The 17,699-nt window shown below is 35.5% G+C and overlaps 2 protein-coding genes across 2 annotated transcripts; one reads left to right on the top strand and one right to left on the bottom strand.

The window, feature by feature from the left end:
- The first annotated feature begins 5,350 nt into the window (after positions 1–5,350).
- Positions 5,351–11,558, top strand: LOC114321738 (epoxide hydrolase 3). The gene is made up of 4 exons (XM_082906155.1): positions 5,351–5,920; positions 9,434–9,473; positions 9,878–10,119; positions 11,202–11,558. The coding sequence occupies exons 1-4, from the start codon at positions 5,496–5,498 to the stop codon at positions 11,443–11,445; spliced, it is 951 nt and encodes a 316-aa protein (XP_082762281.1). The 5' UTR covers positions 5,351–5,495; the 3' UTR covers positions 11,446–11,558.
- A 629-nt stretch (positions 11,559–12,187) lies between these two features.
- On the bottom strand, positions 12,188–17,377 carry LOC114321756 (epoxide hydrolase 1). The gene is made up of 3 exons (XM_028268964.2): positions 16,683–17,377; positions 13,338–13,579; positions 12,188–12,678 (listed from the first exon to the last, which is right to left on the bottom strand). The coding sequence occupies exons 1-3, from the start codon at positions 17,145–17,147 to the stop codon at positions 12,432–12,434; spliced, it is 954 nt and encodes a 317-aa protein (XP_028124765.2). The 5' UTR covers positions 17,148–17,377; the 3' UTR covers positions 12,188–12,431.
- Between the last annotated feature and the right edge of the window lie 322 nt (positions 17,378–17,699).

The following is a 17,699-nucleotide window of genomic DNA, read 5'->3' as shown; positions in this document are numbered from 1 at the left end:
TTCTGATTTGGTTCGTTATTTTGGGTCTTCTACAACTTTGGTTCTGAAAATTTCGGTTCATCTATTTGGTGAGGTATTTTCTCTTATTTATTTGTGATTTTTTTGAATTCACCTAAGGGTGGTTTGTGAAACATTTCGTGTCTTGTTTGTAATCTTTTGGAAACTTATTTGGTTGATAGTGGAATCAGATTTCGATCCCGTGGATGTACCTCACATTGAGGGAACCACGTAAAATTCTTGTGTTACGTTTGATTTAATTTTTCTGCATTAGTTTTTATTCCCATTGATTGATTTACTTGTGGGAATCACATATTTTCTCTAACAACTGGTATCAGAGCTTACAGTTTATTTGAGTTTATTTATTTGTGTAAATCAATGGAGGGGAATGTGAGTCGTATGTCTAGCTTCAATGGAAGTAATTGGATAATTTGAAAAACTAAAATAGAGGACCTATTATTTTGTAAAGATTTATATGGACCCATTGAGGGTGATTCTGGCAAACCCGAGGGTATGAAAGATGATGAATGGAATAAGCTTAATCGAAAAGCCGTTGGTGTTATCCGTCAATGGATCGATGACAGTGTATTTCATCATGTTGCTACTAAAACTTCGACACATGATTTATGGAAAAAATTAGAGTCTTTATGATAGAAAATCAGCCACAAATAAAGCCTTTCTGTTTCGTTAGTTGGTTAATTTAAAATATAAAGATGGCAGCCCCATTCTAGAACATTTGAATAAAATAAAAGTATTGTTAACCAACTTGCTTCTATGAAAATTATTTTTGATGATGAGTTACAGGCTTTGATACTACTTAGTTCTTTACCCGAAAGTTGGGAGACTTTTATTGTGACTGTTAGTAATTCGGCGCCCGATGGAGTTGTCACAATGGGCCAAGTCACTAGAAGCCTGTTGAATGAAGAAACTAGAAGAAAATCAGCAGGTTCCTCTCATTTGGAAGCATACGTTGTGAGAGGCCGAAGCAAAACAAGGGGGAGGAGTAAGACTCCTCATGGTCGTGATCAAAGCCGTGACAAATCAAAAGATAGTTCTTTTTCAAAGAAAAACATTGAGTGCTATTATTGCCATGAGAAAGGGCACATGAAGCGAGAATGCTGAAAGCTCAAGAACAAGGAGAAAATGCATGACAAAAGTGTAGATAAGAAACAAGAAGACACAATGGCAGTTACTACCGATGATCTCATGGTCGTTTGTGAAGATAATTGTATCAATTTTGTGAGCCAAGAGAGCAATTGGGTGATTGATTCCGGTGCTTCTTTTCATGTGACTTCTCGAGTTGATTTCTTCACTACCTACACCAAAGGAGATTATGGTTCTGTTCGAATGGGTAATGAAGGTCTGTCCAAGATTATCGGCATGGGTGATGTTTGCTTGGAAACAAATTTGGGCTGCAAGTTATTGCTTAAAGATGTGAGGCATGTTCATAATATTCGCCTCAATTTGATCTCTACTGGGAAGCTAGATGATGAAGGCTTCAATAACAAATTTGGTGATGGAATATGGAAGCTCACAAAGGGTTCTTTGGTGATGGCTAAGTGCAAAAAGACTCATACACTTTATTCGATGCATGAAAAAATTTGTAAAGGTGTTGTCAATACACTTCAAGATGATACTTCTACCGAATTGTGGCACAAGCGGCTGGGCCATATGAGTGAAAAGGGGCTACAAGTTTTGTTCAAGAAATAGTTTCTACCCGGTCTGAAAGGTACACATCTTAAAACTTATATTCATTGTTTGGCGGGTAAACAACATAGAGTTTCTTTTTAGAAAAATGTTGCTTCTAAAAAAGAAAATGTTTTGGAGTTGATTCATTCGGATGTTTGTGGTCCTTTAAAAGTTAGAACACATAGTGGTGCACTTTATTTCTTACTTTCATTGATATTCAAGGGAAATTTGGGCTTTTTTACTAAAAACTAAAGGTCAAGTTCTAGAAGTATTTAAGCATTTTCAGGTCATGGTTGAAAGAGAAACAGGGCAGAAATTGAAGTACATCCGATCAGACAATGGTGGTGAATACATTGGGCCATTTGATGAGTATTGTCGCAGCCAAGGTATTCGGCACCAAAGACAGTTAAGAAGACTTCTCAACAAAATGGCGTTATCGAGAGGATGAACAGCACCATTGTGGAAAGAACAAGGTATTTGCTAGAACAAGCTAAATTGCCAAGATCCTTTTGGGGTGAGGCAATGAAAACAGCGGTTGACGTGATCAACTTGCCTCCTTCCTATCCTTTGAATGGTGATGTTCCAGAAAGAGTTTGGACCGGTAAAGATGTATCTTATGAGCACTTGAGAGAGTTTGGTTGCCGAGCTTTTGTTCACATTCCAAAGGATGAGAGGTCCAAGCTTGATAGTAAATCAAGACAATGTATTTTTCTTGGCTATGGGCGTGATGAATTCGGGTATAGATTGTAAGATCCGGTCGACAAGAAAGTCATTCGAAGCCGTGATGTTGTGTTTCTTGAAGACCAAACAATTGAAAACTTTGGCAAAGGTGATCAACCGGAGCCAAAAACTAGTGATCTCATTGACATGGATCCATCTCCTTCATCTTCAGTTGATGATGAAAATGGGAGAGATATGCAGGCACCTATTGAAGATGTGAAGGATGATGCTAATCCTAATGAAGTTGAGCCAGAAATTGAGGAAGAGCATCCAACTCAAGAACTGCCACCACAACTTGAGTTTAGAAAATCTACAAGGGACCAACAACCTTCAAGAAAGTATCCTCCCAATGAATTTGTATTGATATCTAATCAAGGGGAGCCTGAGAGCTACCAAGAAGCAATTGAGCATGCAAAGAAAGGTGATTGGAAAAAGGCCATGGAAGAGGAGATGAATTCCTCACTTGAAAATCACACCTATGATTTGGTGAAGTTGCCTAAGGGGAGGAAAATTTTAAAAAATAAGTGGGTCTTTAAATTGAAAAATGATGGCAAGAATCTGAGGTACAAAGCACGTCTTGTTGTGAAAGGCTTTGGGCAAAAGAAAGGTATTGATTTTGATGAAATTTTCTCGCCAGTTATGAAGATGTCTTCTATTCGGGTTGTACTTGGCATGGATGCAAGTATGAACCTTGAAGTTGAGCAACTTGATATAAAGACCGCATTTCTTCACGGTGATCTTAAAGAAGAAATTTACATAGAGCAACCGAAAGGTTTTGTAGAAAAAGGGAAAGAGAAATTTGTTTGCAAATTGAAGAAAAGTTTGTATGGCCTCAAACAAGCCCCGCGGTAATGGTATAAAAAATTTGACTCTTTCATGTTAAATAATGATTTTTCTAAAATCACTTCGGACCATTGTGTGTTTGTGAAAAATTTCCTGGATGGTAAATTTATTATTCTTTTGCTTTATGTTGATGACATGTTAATTGTAGGTCAAGACTCTACCATGATAAACAGGTTGAAATTGGAGTTGAGGAAGTCTTTTGCTATGAAAGATTTGGGACCGACAAAGCAAATACTTGGTATGAAAATTGTTCGTGATCGCAAAGAGGGGCTGATTTGGTTTTCTAAAGAAAGCTACATTGAGAAAGTTCTTGAGAGGTTCAATATGGATAAAGCAAAGCCGATTGGTTATCCACCTGCGGGTCACTTCAAACTTAGTTCGAATCAATGTCCTAGAAGTGAGAAAGACAAGGAACAGATGTTGAAAGTTCATTATGCTTCAGCAGTTGGTTCTTTGATGTACGTCATGGTTTATACAAGGCCGGATATTACTTACGTCGTTGGTGTGGTAAGTCATTTTCTTTCTAATCCGAGTAAGAACATTGGGCAGCGGTAAAATGGATTCTAAGGTATCTTCGAGAGACTTCGAAGGTATGTTTGTGTTTTGGGGATGGTAAGCCGATGCTTTATGGGTTCACAGATTCTGACATGGCCGGTGATGTTGATTCTAGAAAATCTACTTCGGGGTATTTGATGACTTTTGCAGGGGGAGCTGTGGCATGGCAAACTAAATTACAAAAATGTGTTACTCTCTCAACTACCGAAGCTGAATTTATTGCCATTACGGAAGCTGGCAAAGAAGAGTTATGATTGAAGAAATTTTTGCAAAAGTTGGGTTTGAAGCAAGAAAAGTATGTACTTTATTGGATAGTCAAAGTGCTACTCATTTGAGTAAAAATTCTACTTTTCATTCGAGATCGAAATACATTGATCTGAGATACCATTGGATTCGTGATGTGTTAGACTCGAAATTGTTGCAACTCGAAAAAGTTCACACAGATGATAATATTTCAGATATGTTGACAAAGACTTTGTCGAGGGACAAACATTTAAAGTGTCGAACTTTGGCGGGTATGGTTGATGTCTCCACCTAAGTCGATAGGGGGAGAATATTTTAATGTATGATTATATATATAGAATAATACTATTATATTACTTGTTACGCTTTTTAAATTAAATTGATTAAATTTAATCTTTATTCAATTATGTCAAATGAAAGATTAAATGAATTAACAATTTTATCCATGTAAAATGATTTAGCTTATAAGTTGTATTATGTGAATTAGATTAGTAATTTTATAATTAAAAATACTACAAGAACAATATTTAAGTGATTTTTGTTACAATTTATTTAATTTTTGTTTGATACTTTAATTTAGATTATTTTGGTTATTTTCTTTAAATTAAACTTTAATGTATATTTATATAAATTTTAATATATATATTTATTAAAAATAATTTTTTTTACAAATACTTTCAAATATATATAAGAAATAAAAAATTAGGCACATAATAATTTTTTTTACAAATACTTTCAAATATATATAAAAATAAAAAATTAGGCACATAATTTATTTTTTTTTAATATGTACAAAAATCCTGAGTTGAAAGTTTGTTTTTAGATCTTGAAAGGATTGAAGAAAAAAGTTAGAAGGTCTAGATAAAAAGTTCTAGAGAATTCTAATAGTATGTAAGTCCCACAATGTAATGTAATGTTAGTATTTTTTTTCATTATCAAGTTATTAATAAAAAACATATATATACATATAAAATTAAATAAAAAATATTTTACTTAACTTTTTTTATTTTCTTTTCTAAAATCATCCTCAAATCATTATTAGATTTCGGGGATATCATTTCGGAAAATGGGAACCGAACCTGACAACAACTGCAGTCTTGGCCCTGTCTAAAGAAAAATGCTTGGAGCACTAATTAGTGCTCCCACTAATTAGGTGGCAGTGGGTCTCACTATTAATGATGTGATGTTTTAATTTTGAAATTGTATTTTTTTTTTTTTTACTTTTTTAATACATTAGTGCTATTAGTGATGATGTTTTTAATGGGATGAACAATTATTACTATCTAAAAGAAAACACCACGTCTAAAAGCAACTGAGCTGCAGTGGAAAAAAAAGAAAAAAGAAAGAAGACAAAACATAATAAGAAAAAAAGACAAATTAAAGCTGTGAGCTCTTCCATTAGAGCTCTAAAACATTTTTTAGAGTCTTGGCATTACAGAGAAGAAGAGATGGAGAAGATAGAGCATAAGAGCGTAAGCGTGAATGGCATAAACATGCACGTAGCAGAGACAGGTGAAGGACCAGCTGTCCTCTTTCTTCACGGCTTCCCTGAGCTATGGTACTCATGGCGCCACCAGATGCTCTCTCTCTCCTCTTCTGGCTACAGAGCAATCGCCCCCGATCTCCGCGGCTACGGAGACACCGATGCTCCTCCTTCCACCACCAGCTACACCGTCCTCCACATCATCGGCGATCTCGTCTCCCTCCTCGACTCCTTGGATCTCCACCAGATCTTCCTCGTCGGTCACGATTGGGGCGCCATTATCGCCTGGGCCTTCTGCTTGCTCCGCCCTGACCGAATCAAAGCTCTCGTCAACATGAGCGTTCCTTTTCAACCCAGGCATCCTTCCTTTAAACCTCTCCAATCTCTCCGTGTTAAAATATATCATCACCTACCACCCACCTCCACTCAACTCACCTACCACACACCCTCACCTACTCCCAAAACTTCTCCTATATAATACATCCTTGTAATATACAAAATGTACAACAATCTTGTAATCAAAGAATCAATCAATAATACATGATTTTTAACATGGTATCAGAGCAAGGTTAACAACCTAGTTATTCTGCTTCACTGGCGGGCGGCAGTCTCGCCTTGGCCGCCCGCCGGACCTCTACACAAATTCCATCCGCTGCCACAAATTCCATAACTAAACTCTTGTCTCTCTTCTTCCTTTTCAAACAACAACTTCATCTTTAGGAGCTTCAATCACCGGCTCGGGTGCCTTGACAGACTCTGTAGTTTCTTTAACTCTGCCACCACCTCAGCTACTTCTTCCACAACTTTCTCCTCCTTGGCCTCAACTTCAGCGGCCAGGGCTTCGGGTTCTGGAGCAGCTATGAATACAGAGACGAACTCGATTATTCACTACTCCTGACATCGAAATTCTCCACCGCTGTTACGGCGGCGAATGTTCTTCTGGATGCCGATCCGGTGTCGATGGAGCTCTCATGGCCGCCAGAAGACCCTCTCGGAGAGTAAAACTCTTCATCTTCAGAACCCACATCTGCATTTTCATAATTCCGCCGGAAACTCTGCTGTCCAAGCGGCGGCAATGGGTGGAGCTCCGGCGAATCCAATTTCCTCAAACTTATGTCTAAGAAAGCCCATATCGCCGGAATTAATGGCGGTTCCGGCTGCACCGTCACCGTCACCGTCTTCTTCGTCTTCGCCGGAAAGAGTTTCGGAGAAAAGCATAGATTCATTCCCGAGAATATCAAATGTTGAGTCTCCGGCGAGAATTACCTACTTTGTTTCGTACAAATTGGCTGATGAGATTGGTTCTCCACACACGCAGCACACCACAGCCGTTAACTCTCACAGGGCTTTTGGTGTCTTTTTTTAGTCTTTTTTTTAACAAGCATAATCATCAAACCCCATCTTTCTTTTTGTTTTTTTAATCAACCGCCCCAACCTTCTTTCTCTTTTATCTATATATATATATATAATTCATTTTAAAGTTGCAGCAAAGCATTTAGTATCTCCAGGCCGGAAAAGAAAAGGCATAATTCACTAACTCCAACTTGCACTCTCCAACCTTTATTTTTATTATTATAAAGCTTAGTTGGTCTACTTTTTAATTTTTATTTATTTATTTATTTATTTATTTAATCACACCCATCCACTCCAACTTGCACTCTCGATTCACCCTGTTCCCCATTCCCTCCTTTATTATTTTTTTTATTCATCATTATATATTCCTCATCACCATACATATCATTTCATCACCATCACCATATTTTTCTTTCTTTATTTATTTATTTTTATTCGATTCCCTTACTTTCAAAAAAAAAAAAAAAAAAAAAAAAAAAAAAAATCACACCGATGTTTTTCATATGTCCATCCCCCAATATTTTTCTCTATTTTCTTTATCCATTATTTTCTTTTATTTTATTTTTATTCTTAAACAAAACAACCCCACAAAATAACACCACCAACATTCCACACACTTGTCATTTCTTCATGCCGGAGATCAACCCCGATCACACTTTTACATCAAAAAAAAAAAAAAAAAAAAAAAAAAAAAAAAAAAAAAACAACCAAACCAAAACAAAACACCCACACCCACCGTGGGATTTTTCTTCTCTACTCTGCTGCAGGTCTCTTCTTCTTGCCTCCGTCTTGGACGGCCCTTGACGGTGTTGCCTCCGTGTTTCCCACTCCACTGGGCACGATCACTACCCCCTGCTCCTCCACTGCAGTATACGGCGGACCTCCAAATCGGAACATCACAGTGGCCTTCCGCTTAAGCTCCTTATTTTCTGCCTTCAGCACACTTATCTCTGCTCGCGCATCCTTATACATGCGTTGGAGCAGAGCCAGTTGGGCGTTTAAATGCTGCACTTCATTTGTCCTACTCTGCAGCCGGTTCGACAAATTTGTGACCGCCGTCATGCTTTCCACACATGCCTTCAAAGTATACTGATTGGCTTCCACATCTGACTGCCCTGCCATTCTTTGCTCCACAGCCCGCATCGGAAAGTTCAACGGAGCAAACTCCGGGGCGCTTGGTTGAGTTTCCAGTGCCACCGCACCAGTTCTCTCTCTCGTTGACTCGTTGAGGTCGGGAAAGAGGGTGAGCAGCCCGCGGGAAGACGATGAAGCCATTTTCTAGGCACCTGAGTGTTACACAGTATCTCTCTCAGAACTCTCTCTCAGAAAACAGAGTGTTACAGAATCTCTCTCCAAAATCTCTCTCAGAATTTCTCTCGCAGGTTTTTTGCCTCAGCCTCAGCCTCTGTCTTATAGCAGAGGCAGCCACGCGCATCGCGCGCCTCTTTCCACCAGCCGACAACACGGGCGCGCAAGCCAAGGCGCCCACGTGCCTCGCCATCATGTCCGGCACGTCTTTTGATGAATTGGGCACGCCTTTTGATGGCACGCCTTTTGACAAAATTAGGCACACCTTTTGAGGGTGCAACTTTTTCAACGGTCAGCTTCTACAACGGTTGCTTCTACAACGGTCCGACATGACCCTATAAACTGTCCCGACATTTGATTCCGGTTAGCATCTCCAACGGTCCGACATGACCCTATAAACTGTCCCGACATTTGATTCCGGTTAGCTTTTTCAACGGTCCGACATGACCCTTTAACCTGTCCCGACATTTGATTCCGGTTAGCATCACCAACGGTCCGACATGACCCTATAAACTGTCCCGACTTTGATTCCGGTTAGCCTACAGTGTCCTCTACAACGTTATGACACACCCCTACAGTGTCCTCTACACCGTTATGACACCACCCTACGGTGTCCTCTACCCCGTTATGACACCACCATCCAGTGTCCTCTACACCGTTATGGCACACCCATCCAGTGTCCTCTACCCCGTTATGGCACCACCTTTCAGAGTCTTCACCAACGGTCTGACACGACCATACAGTGTCTCCTATCTTTTTTATCTTTTTTTATTTTTATGTATTTTCTTGTTTTGCTCCTCTCTCCAAACTCAAGTTGGTTAGTTTCTATCCTCCTTGAGTTTGCGGGGGGCTGTTAAAATATATCATCACCTACCACCCACCTCCACTCAACTCACCTACCACACACCCTCACCTACTCCCAAAACTTCTCCTATATAATACATCCTTGTAATATACAAAATGTACAACAATCTTGTAATCAAAGAATCAATCAATAATACATGATTTTTAACAGGTGCCATAACGTGGTAGAGGACACTGGATGGTGGTGTCATAACGTTGTAGAGGACACTGTATGGTGGTGTCATAACGTGGTAGAGGACACTGTATGGTGGTGTCATAACGTGGTAGAGGACACTGTAGGCTAACCGGAATCAATGTCGGGACAGTTTATGGGGTCATGTCGGACCGTTGGAGAGGCTAACCGGAATCAATGTCGGGACAGTTTATGGGGTCATGTCGAGCTCTGTTTGGCGACGATTACTATATGTGCAGATTTCAGGTGATTGTTATATGTTTCTTTTTTCTTTTTTCTTGTGTAAAATCGTTGATAATAAATGAGTGTCATTAATCTCTCCGAGCTCCGTTTGGCGATATGATTATCACATGAATTTTTGTTTAAAATTGTTGATAATGAGTGTTGACTTCATCTCCAATCTTGCGAGCTTTGTTTGGTGATGATTATTGAATGAATTTTTTGTGTACAATTGTTGATAATGAGTGTTGACTTCATCCCCAATCTCTCGAGCTCTGTTTGCTGATGATTATTATATGATTTTTTTTTTTTTTTTTTGTGTAAAATCGTTGATGAATTTGAGTATAGATTAACAATTGGTGATGATTATTATTTGTGTGAAATTGTTGATGATGAGTATTGATCAATGATGTATTGATCTGTGATTTTAGGAACCTGGAGAGGTGGAGGAGAAATTTGCTAGCTGTGATACTGGGAATATAATAAGTGCATTTCTTTCATCACGGGATACTCGTCCCCCTGTTTTGCCTAAAGAGTTGGATTTCAAGGCCATTTTTCAAGCTCCGATTGCATTGCCCTCATGGTTGACTGAGGAAGACATCAATTACTATGCTGGAAAATTTAACCAGACAGGCTTCACCGGAGGACTCAACTACTATCGAGCTCTAGATCTGTACGTAAGCCTACTTTTTTTTAATATTTTGTTTGCAAGTTTATTTTGAATGTGTGGATTTTTTATTTGTGTTTTAAGTTTATAATACCTAATCTTTTTTTTTTTTTTTGTTCATTTTATTTTTCATTGCAAATTACTCAGCAAATCTAATCTTTTTCACTTCTTTTTTTTTTTTGGTCAAAAAAATAAATACATTCTACCATATCTTAAACTTGTGTTTGAATCCTGAATTTAAGAAGAAATTTCTCAAAATCATGATCTGAATATAGTCTAAATATTGTTAGGGCACAAGATTGAAATTGATTTTTCTTGTTTTGTGAATTTTTTATTATTTTCAGAAAAAAATTTATAGAAACCTACATTTACTCCAACGCCACATAAGGTTAATCTTTGATTGGTTGATAACTAAAATCTAAAGTTGTGATGGGACATGTTTTGTAATTGCCCATGGGCATTGTAGTAGGTTTTAATGATGTATAAATTTATATAGGTTTGGTTTGGGGAGTGGGTTAGTTTTTTAATTTTTTGATTTTTTTGATTATTTTAATTTGGATTAAAAAATTTGGTTTGAGAAGGATTTTTTGATTTTTTGATTTTTTTGACTTTTTTTTATAAGAGAAGAGTGTAATGATTATGAATTGAATGTGATGTTTTGTTTGTTGTGACTAAAATAATTTATTTTATTTTTTATGACTAAAATAGTTAAGAAAGCCCACAACCTACCTTTTCGAACGGAGTCATATTATGTTTATATTGCTTGTTTAACATTCATTTTTGTTTCTTAGATGGTCATGTCTATGGGATGTTATTTTTTGTGACAATCTCAACATTATTAGAGATAAATTTAAGAACAATTATTTGAAGAATTTTAAGTAATAAGGCTACACTTAAAAAGATACCAACTCTATCATTGCATTTCTGATTGCCGCACTCACCAGTGAGGTTCACAATCGCCTTGTAAGAAGAATTGGCAAACGTGGCGCCTTGTGAGAGAGGAGGGTGAGAAATACTGTAATAAAATTGGTGTCTATATATTTTCGTTTCTAATATGATTTTATTTATGTATTTTGTCACGAGAACAGAAACTGGGAGCTGACAGCGGCATGGACCGGAGTACAAATAAAGGTACCAGTGAAATTTATAGTCGGTGATCTGGACATAACTTATAATCTTCCCGGAGCAAAAGAATATATAAATGGCGGGTTGAAGAAGGAGGTGCCGAATCTGAAAGAGGTGGTGGTGATGGAAGGAGTGGCTCACTTTCTTAATCAAGAAAAGCCAGAGCAAATTAGCGCTCACATTGTTGACTTCATCCGCAAATTTTAAATATGAAAAGTGTAGTGTGCACCCCACCTACCACGTTAAATTTCAATGTACTTGTTTGAATGATCTGTGAACGACTTCTAATTAAAGTGGGCGACAGTGATGGCCCTTTTTTTCTTTTTTTTTTTGTTGACGGCTGTTTGACTTCACAAAAATGGAACTATTAATTGGCAATGGATCTCTAATTTAATCTCGAATTTTATGTTTTGACTAAGAAAATAAAATAAAATAATATTTTTGAATTGTATGTGGAAGATTATTTAGTGTGATAGAGAGCTGGAATATAAAATAAGAGAATTAAGAATCTAAATTAAAAATTAAAAACTAAAATATTATTAAACTATAATTGGTATGTAGTTCATGCCTAGTGATTCTATTAAATAATTGTTAATTTCGGTATTATTAGTCAAAAAATTAAAGTTTTCTCTGGATTTGAAATGGATAAATTTGATATCGATAATTTGAGAGTATAACCTTTTGAAGTCAATGTAATGTTTTGAATTTAAACATCAATAATGAAATTAAGAGCTTCATAATGATGGGTTTCAAATCACTTTGTAAAAATAGTTATTTAAAATTATTACATACAAAATTCTATTTGTACAAGAATCTTAACAAACTATATGAAACATATCTCTATTCAATCCTTCATTTTAGAACTATCATCTACTTTCAATAACTAAGACCCTTTTATAATTTTATAAAATATGATTTCAGTAAGAGTACTAATGAACGAACATAAATCTTTCCAACTAGAATGATCTCAGAATAACATAACATCTTCTCCAAAAATAAATTAGCATCCAACAGTTTCACTGCATTAGTAATTCAGAACCATATATGCCTCCAATTTCTCCTAACAATAATGGATTAAATTGTACAAAATCCCTTATTCTTTTACAAGAAAATATCATATTCCCCACACAAAACATGAAATCTAAGCAAGCTAACAACAATGTGGTATGGAGAGAAAAGAAAACAAACTTGGATTAAAACCTCTGGATAAAATCATAAATGTGTGCATTGATTTCCTCGGGCTTTTCTTCGTTAAGAAAGTGAGCTACTCCTTCCATTATGACTAATTCCTGTAAAAATGGAACAACTCTTTTGAAACCGCCACCATGTATAAATTCCTTCACACCTGGGGTAGTATAGGTCAGATCCTCATCGCCCACGATGAATTTGACTGGCACCTTTATTTGTGACCCAGTCCACGGTGCAGTTAGCTCCCAATTTCTGTAACAAACTAAGAAAATAAACTACTTGCCTTGTATTTCATCCCTAATCGTGGATCTCAAACTAAAAACCTAGCATATTCAAATACTTGTTTCACACAAATTATCATACAAGGAAGATTTGAAATAGGTTGTTGTTCTGTTTGAACAAATATATCAGATAATTCAAAAATATTGCAACTGTACGAGTCAAACATACAAACATACATGTGCTTCAACATTATTGCAACACGTCTCCTCTGTGGATGTAATTGAATGTACAGGCTCCTAGATTCTATTTTCATATGTATGCCATCTAGAAAAGCGTCTCTAGTACAAGAATACTGAGTAAGGAAATTGTTACGCAAATAATAAATTTGACCCCTTTTTTTTAACTCACATATACGATATGTAGTAATGAAACTTGGATAGTTAAAATAGAACCCACTAGAATAATATGATAAAAACCGGACAGTGCTATTGGCACTCCTTAATTATAACCATACACTCCTTCCAAAAGGGTATGAATTGTTTTGGAATTTTATAGTGAAAGAGGAATGATTATCTTTTTACTTTTAATAATTTAACCATTTTACAATCCAATACTGTGCATTTAAAATTTTTAAATAATTAATCACAAAAGATGACAAAAGTTTTGAGAAAGCATCAAATGAAACTTACAGGTCCAAAGCTCGATAGTAATTCAGACCACCAGTGAAACCTTTCTGATTAAATTTGGTGGCATAATAATTGACGTCTTCCTCTGTGAGCCAAGAGGGCAACACAATTGGAGAATTGGGTGAACCACCAAACCCAACATGTTTAGGTACACAAAGTGGACCTGGTTTGCGAGATGTCAGAAATTTCTTCATTAGTCTTGTAGTGTCAACACGAGCAAACTCCTCTTCTGCCTCTCCAGGGACCTACACCAAATTATAGCACATTCAAAAAATAGCAAAATGCTCTACATAAACTTAAGAAACGTGCATACGGATGTGGGTCATAGATAGGGTTGCAGACAAACCGAACAATTCGTGAACAACTCAAGCTCATCTAATCTCATTTCAGTTCGGTTCGTTTGCTAAATGAATGAGCTCGAGCCCATTTTTTAGGCTCACTTGATGATGTTGATTATTAATATGAATATTGTTTTATATTTTGCTCATAATCTTCTAAATTTTAATTAATTTAAGTTTTAATTTTCTTGTCTAACTCAATTTTTTGACTCAAACTCCATTATTTTTAACAAGCAAAGCTCAAACACCCTCAAAATAAAAGAAACCGACAAAATTTAATTAGCCCAGTGGTTTGCAAAGCGTTTCACACCCTGAAACCTAACCAACCTTCCATCATAATTTAAAGACTTAAGTAATATCATGCAAGAAAATAATTATTGACAAAAAGTAAATTAAAGTGCCAAATGACCACCTTATAAAGTTGATCTATTTTGTCCTAAAGCTTAAGGATATTCTTGCCTTGTGTCCGGATACAAATGGCTCGAAGTCATTTTTTATGGAGAGGCAATGACAAAGACAATCACAATCTCTCTCTAATCAGGGCTAACATTAAAGGTGAATCAATGGAGGGCCAGCCCCACATTGATTAGTTTTCCAAAATAGTCTTTTTGGATCAATCTGAATTATTCCAAAGAGATTTAGTGGGTGTTTAGAAAGTTGCTATTTTAGTAGGTTATTTTAATTTTTGATTATTTTAGGAGGTTAAAATTTTTATGTTTAGAAAGATAGTTAAATTTTTTTTAGTTTGATACGATGTTTGTAAGAAAAAAAATGAAATTATTGTAAGTTTGATGTGATATTTTATTTTATTGACTATTTTAATCTATTTTGTCGATATTTTAGCTAAAAAAGTTTCTTCCCAAACACCTCCACTATACTAAAAATACAATATGGTCTAACATTCAAGTCATAAACAGGCATTGAACACCAAATACAAATTATACCTTATTCCAAATCTGTCCAAAACAAAATAAAAAATCTCAAATCCATTCACATAGCTCGAATACTATTTAGTATAAAAAAAAAATTCATATTTTAAAATAAAAAACTATAATTCATTTGGTGCGTTTTTAAGTGAGTAGGGTTTGAAATATTATTTCCAAACACGGCTCAATCTTTCGAGCTTAAATCATAATTCTGAATTTTATAAATTATGGATGGCTCATCGGGCCCATATTAGGCCCAACTCGAAGGAATTTGAAAACCAATAATTTAAACGTTCACCAATTGAGGGCTAAATTGGACAATTGGAAATTTAACGCAGACTCCACGCTCAACCCAAAGAGGAGCAATGTCATTTAGGTAAATCAACACGTCAAGGCTGACCAAGCTATGTTATGAGCATCTCCAATGGTAGTAGGTATTTTACCTATTTAAATATTATTATAAAGTATATATTTTATTTTACCTACCAACTATTTTATGTTTTTATTCCAACCATACTCTTTATTTTAGCTATTTATCCAAATACTATTAATTTTATAGAATGTCACGTCAACAACAAAGATGGAGGGAAATGATCCTAATGATTGAATACATTTTGCCTAGCGTTGAAGGCTAGCTACATGTAGCTAGTGAATATGAGTTAAGCCAAAATGCCTAATCATATGCCTAGTGCATTGGAATTGAAAAAAGTGAATCACACTAGGCATTTTAACTAACAAGTATTATATGCCTAGTGCATTGGAGATGCTCTTAAATAGGTTCGTCTCATATTCTATATGATGTGTCCTGCAAATTCTATTGGTTATATATTTAGGTCAAGTTTGAAAACTTGTAAAAAAGTTAAAAAGTCAAAAGTTACTCAAAAAGTTAAAAAGTTAACATTATTCATCAAAAGTCAACAATTACGGCTACATAACTACTAATTCGAATTTTTCCCTACAAATCAATTTTTACAATTTTTTATTACACATTTTTTCATAAAAAGTCAAAAGTTAACCCAAATATCCATATTTTCAACCTCAAATTTTTAGTCCAAAAAGACAAAAAGTGCACTTATTTAGGACACCCCAAACAACCCCTTATTTATTTATAAAATAAAATAATAAAATTATTAATTATATATTCATTATTTCTTCTTTTTTTTAATCTATTACATAAAGTAATAAAATTAAAAAAACACACAACTCCATTAGAATTTTGAAGATAGATAAATCGTCTCATCTTATATACAAACACCATTTTTATATAATAATAACAAAATCTTTATTCTCATTTTATTTTTAATTAATATATTTTTATTATAACTTCTAGAAATAAAGTTGTTATGAGCTGTGACAGTTTAACCCGTCTCAAATTTTAATATTATTATGAGCAATTTCATTTTAATAATAAAATTTTATACTTATTAAAAAGCAAAATCATATTTAAAAAAACTAGATTCACACCACTAAAAAAAATCACCAATAACACTAATACATTGAAAATATTAACACAATATATATATATATATATATATATATATATATATATATAATTCATTATCACATCATTAGTGGTACTATTAGAGCATCACTTTTAATGCCTCAATTATTTTTCTTAAAAAAAATATTGTAATCTTATTTTGGAAATCATTTAAAACTAAGGGGTTGTTTGGGATAAACTAAATAAATATATTTTTTGTTTTTTTATAAAAAAATATGTAAAAAAATAAAGAAGTGATGTAATAAAAAAAATAAAAAATAAAAAAATAGATTATTTGTAACTTTCCAAACTCGGCCTAGTTATAGCCAAGTACCTGGGTCTATTGAGTGGTCGGTGTAAATCATTTTCCCAAAATCCATCTATGTCAGTGCAGACCCTACTCTCGATCGGAGCAGATCCGTACGCAACTAATTACTATAAAATGAGTGGATCACAATTTGAGACATTCAAACAAAATTTAAATACTGTGTATATACCATCCATCACTTTAACGTGTTCTTAAAATATGGTCACAAAAATCAAAATAAATAAAAATCACAAATCACAAATCAATCTTTAGAAATTTAATTTAAAAATTAATCACCTGAAATCTGCACATATAGTAGTCATCACCAAAAGCAGCTCGCAGGGACTCCAGGGGTTTTCTTCTAGGGTTCCGTGGACTGTAGACGACGCTCATGTTGACCAAAGCCTTTACCCGGTCGGGTCGGAGCAAGCACAAGTACCAAGCCATAACTGCGCCCCAATCGTGGCCCACCAGGAAGATCTGGTCCAGGCCCAGGGCATCGAGGAGGGCTACCAGATCTCCGACGATGTGGAAGGCGGTGTAGCTGGCGGCTGAAGGTGGCGCGTCGGTGTCGCCGTAGCCACGGAGGTCGGGGGCGATGGCTCGGTAACCGCGGGAGGAGAGGAAGAGCATCTGGTGGCGCCACGTGTACCAGAGCTCAGGGAAGCCGTGGAGGAAGAGCACCGCCGGACCTTCGCCGGACTCGGCGACGTGCATATTGATGCCGTTGACGAAGATAATCTTGTGCTGAATCTTATCCATCTCTTTCTTTGAAATCACCAAAAATACCAAACAGAAATAGTCTTTGCCGCTTTGGTTTCAGAGTTGAGAGCTGCCTCTCTTTTTAGTCTTTCGAAGGGAGGAGGAAAATTACTTTTTGTTCACACTGCCAAGCAACAGAAAGGAAAAATATATACCGCTGACAAAATTTCTCTCTAACCTATTTTGGGAATTGGACAGTATTATTAGGTTATCGGTTCATCACGGATTTTATTTTAATATTTCGAAACATTTAATATGTAGAATTTATTAAATATTTTTTTTTTATAAAAAAATCACGTTGATCGGATATAGATAACACTTGATTTGATCATGTTTTTTGCAACAATTTATTTTTACAATTATATTTAGGATGAAATATTTAACGAACTCTACACATTGAACAATTTGAATCATTAAAATATAATCTGCGGTGGATTTCATAGACCTAACAGTACCGTCTAATACACCTTATCAATAATATTATAAACTCAAACTTAATTATCACAAAATTATTTAAATTTATCATTTTGTTACTATTTAAATTTATTTTGC

This window comes from Camellia sinensis, chromosome 14 (genome assembly GCF_055761805.1).
Source record: "Camellia sinensis isolate YWXY chromosome 14, ASM5576180v1, whole genome shotgun sequence".
NCBI lineage: Eukaryota > Viridiplantae > Streptophyta > Magnoliopsida > Ericales > Theaceae > Camellia > Camellia sinensis.
The sequence above is the reverse complement of the archived record's forward strand: the minus strand, read 5'-3'. Positions and strand labels throughout refer to the sequence as shown.

What these genes read in the sequence shown, in the direction of transcription:
- LOC114321756 (XM_028268964.2), bottom strand. Translation starts at nt 17,147, where the DNA reads ATGGATAAGATTCAGCACAAGATTATCTTCGTCAACGGCATCAATATG. An exon ending in ACTATATGTGCAGATTTCAG is followed by an intron (nt 13,580 to 16,682) that starts GTGATTAATTTT and finishes AATTTGGTGTAG; the next exon opens with GTCCCTGGAGAGGCAGAAGA. An exon ending in TACTATCGAGCTTTGGACCT is followed by an intron (nt 12,679 to 13,337) that starts GTAAGTTTCATT and finishes AGTTTGTTACAG; the next exon opens with AAATTGGGAGCTAACTGCAC.
- LOC114321738 (XM_082906155.1), top strand. Translation starts at nt 5,496, where the DNA reads ATGGAGAAGATAGAGCATAAGAGCGTAAGCGTGAATGGCATAAACATG. An exon ending in AAACCTCTCCAATCTCTCCG is followed by an intron (nt 5,921 to 9,433) that starts TGTTAAAATATA and finishes GGGGTCATGTCG; the next exon opens with AGCTCTGTTTGGCGACGATT. An exon ending in TACTATCGAGCTCTAGATCT is followed by an intron (nt 10,120 to 11,201) that starts GTACGTAAGCCT and finishes TCACGAGAACAG; the next exon opens with AAACTGGGAGCTGACAGCGG.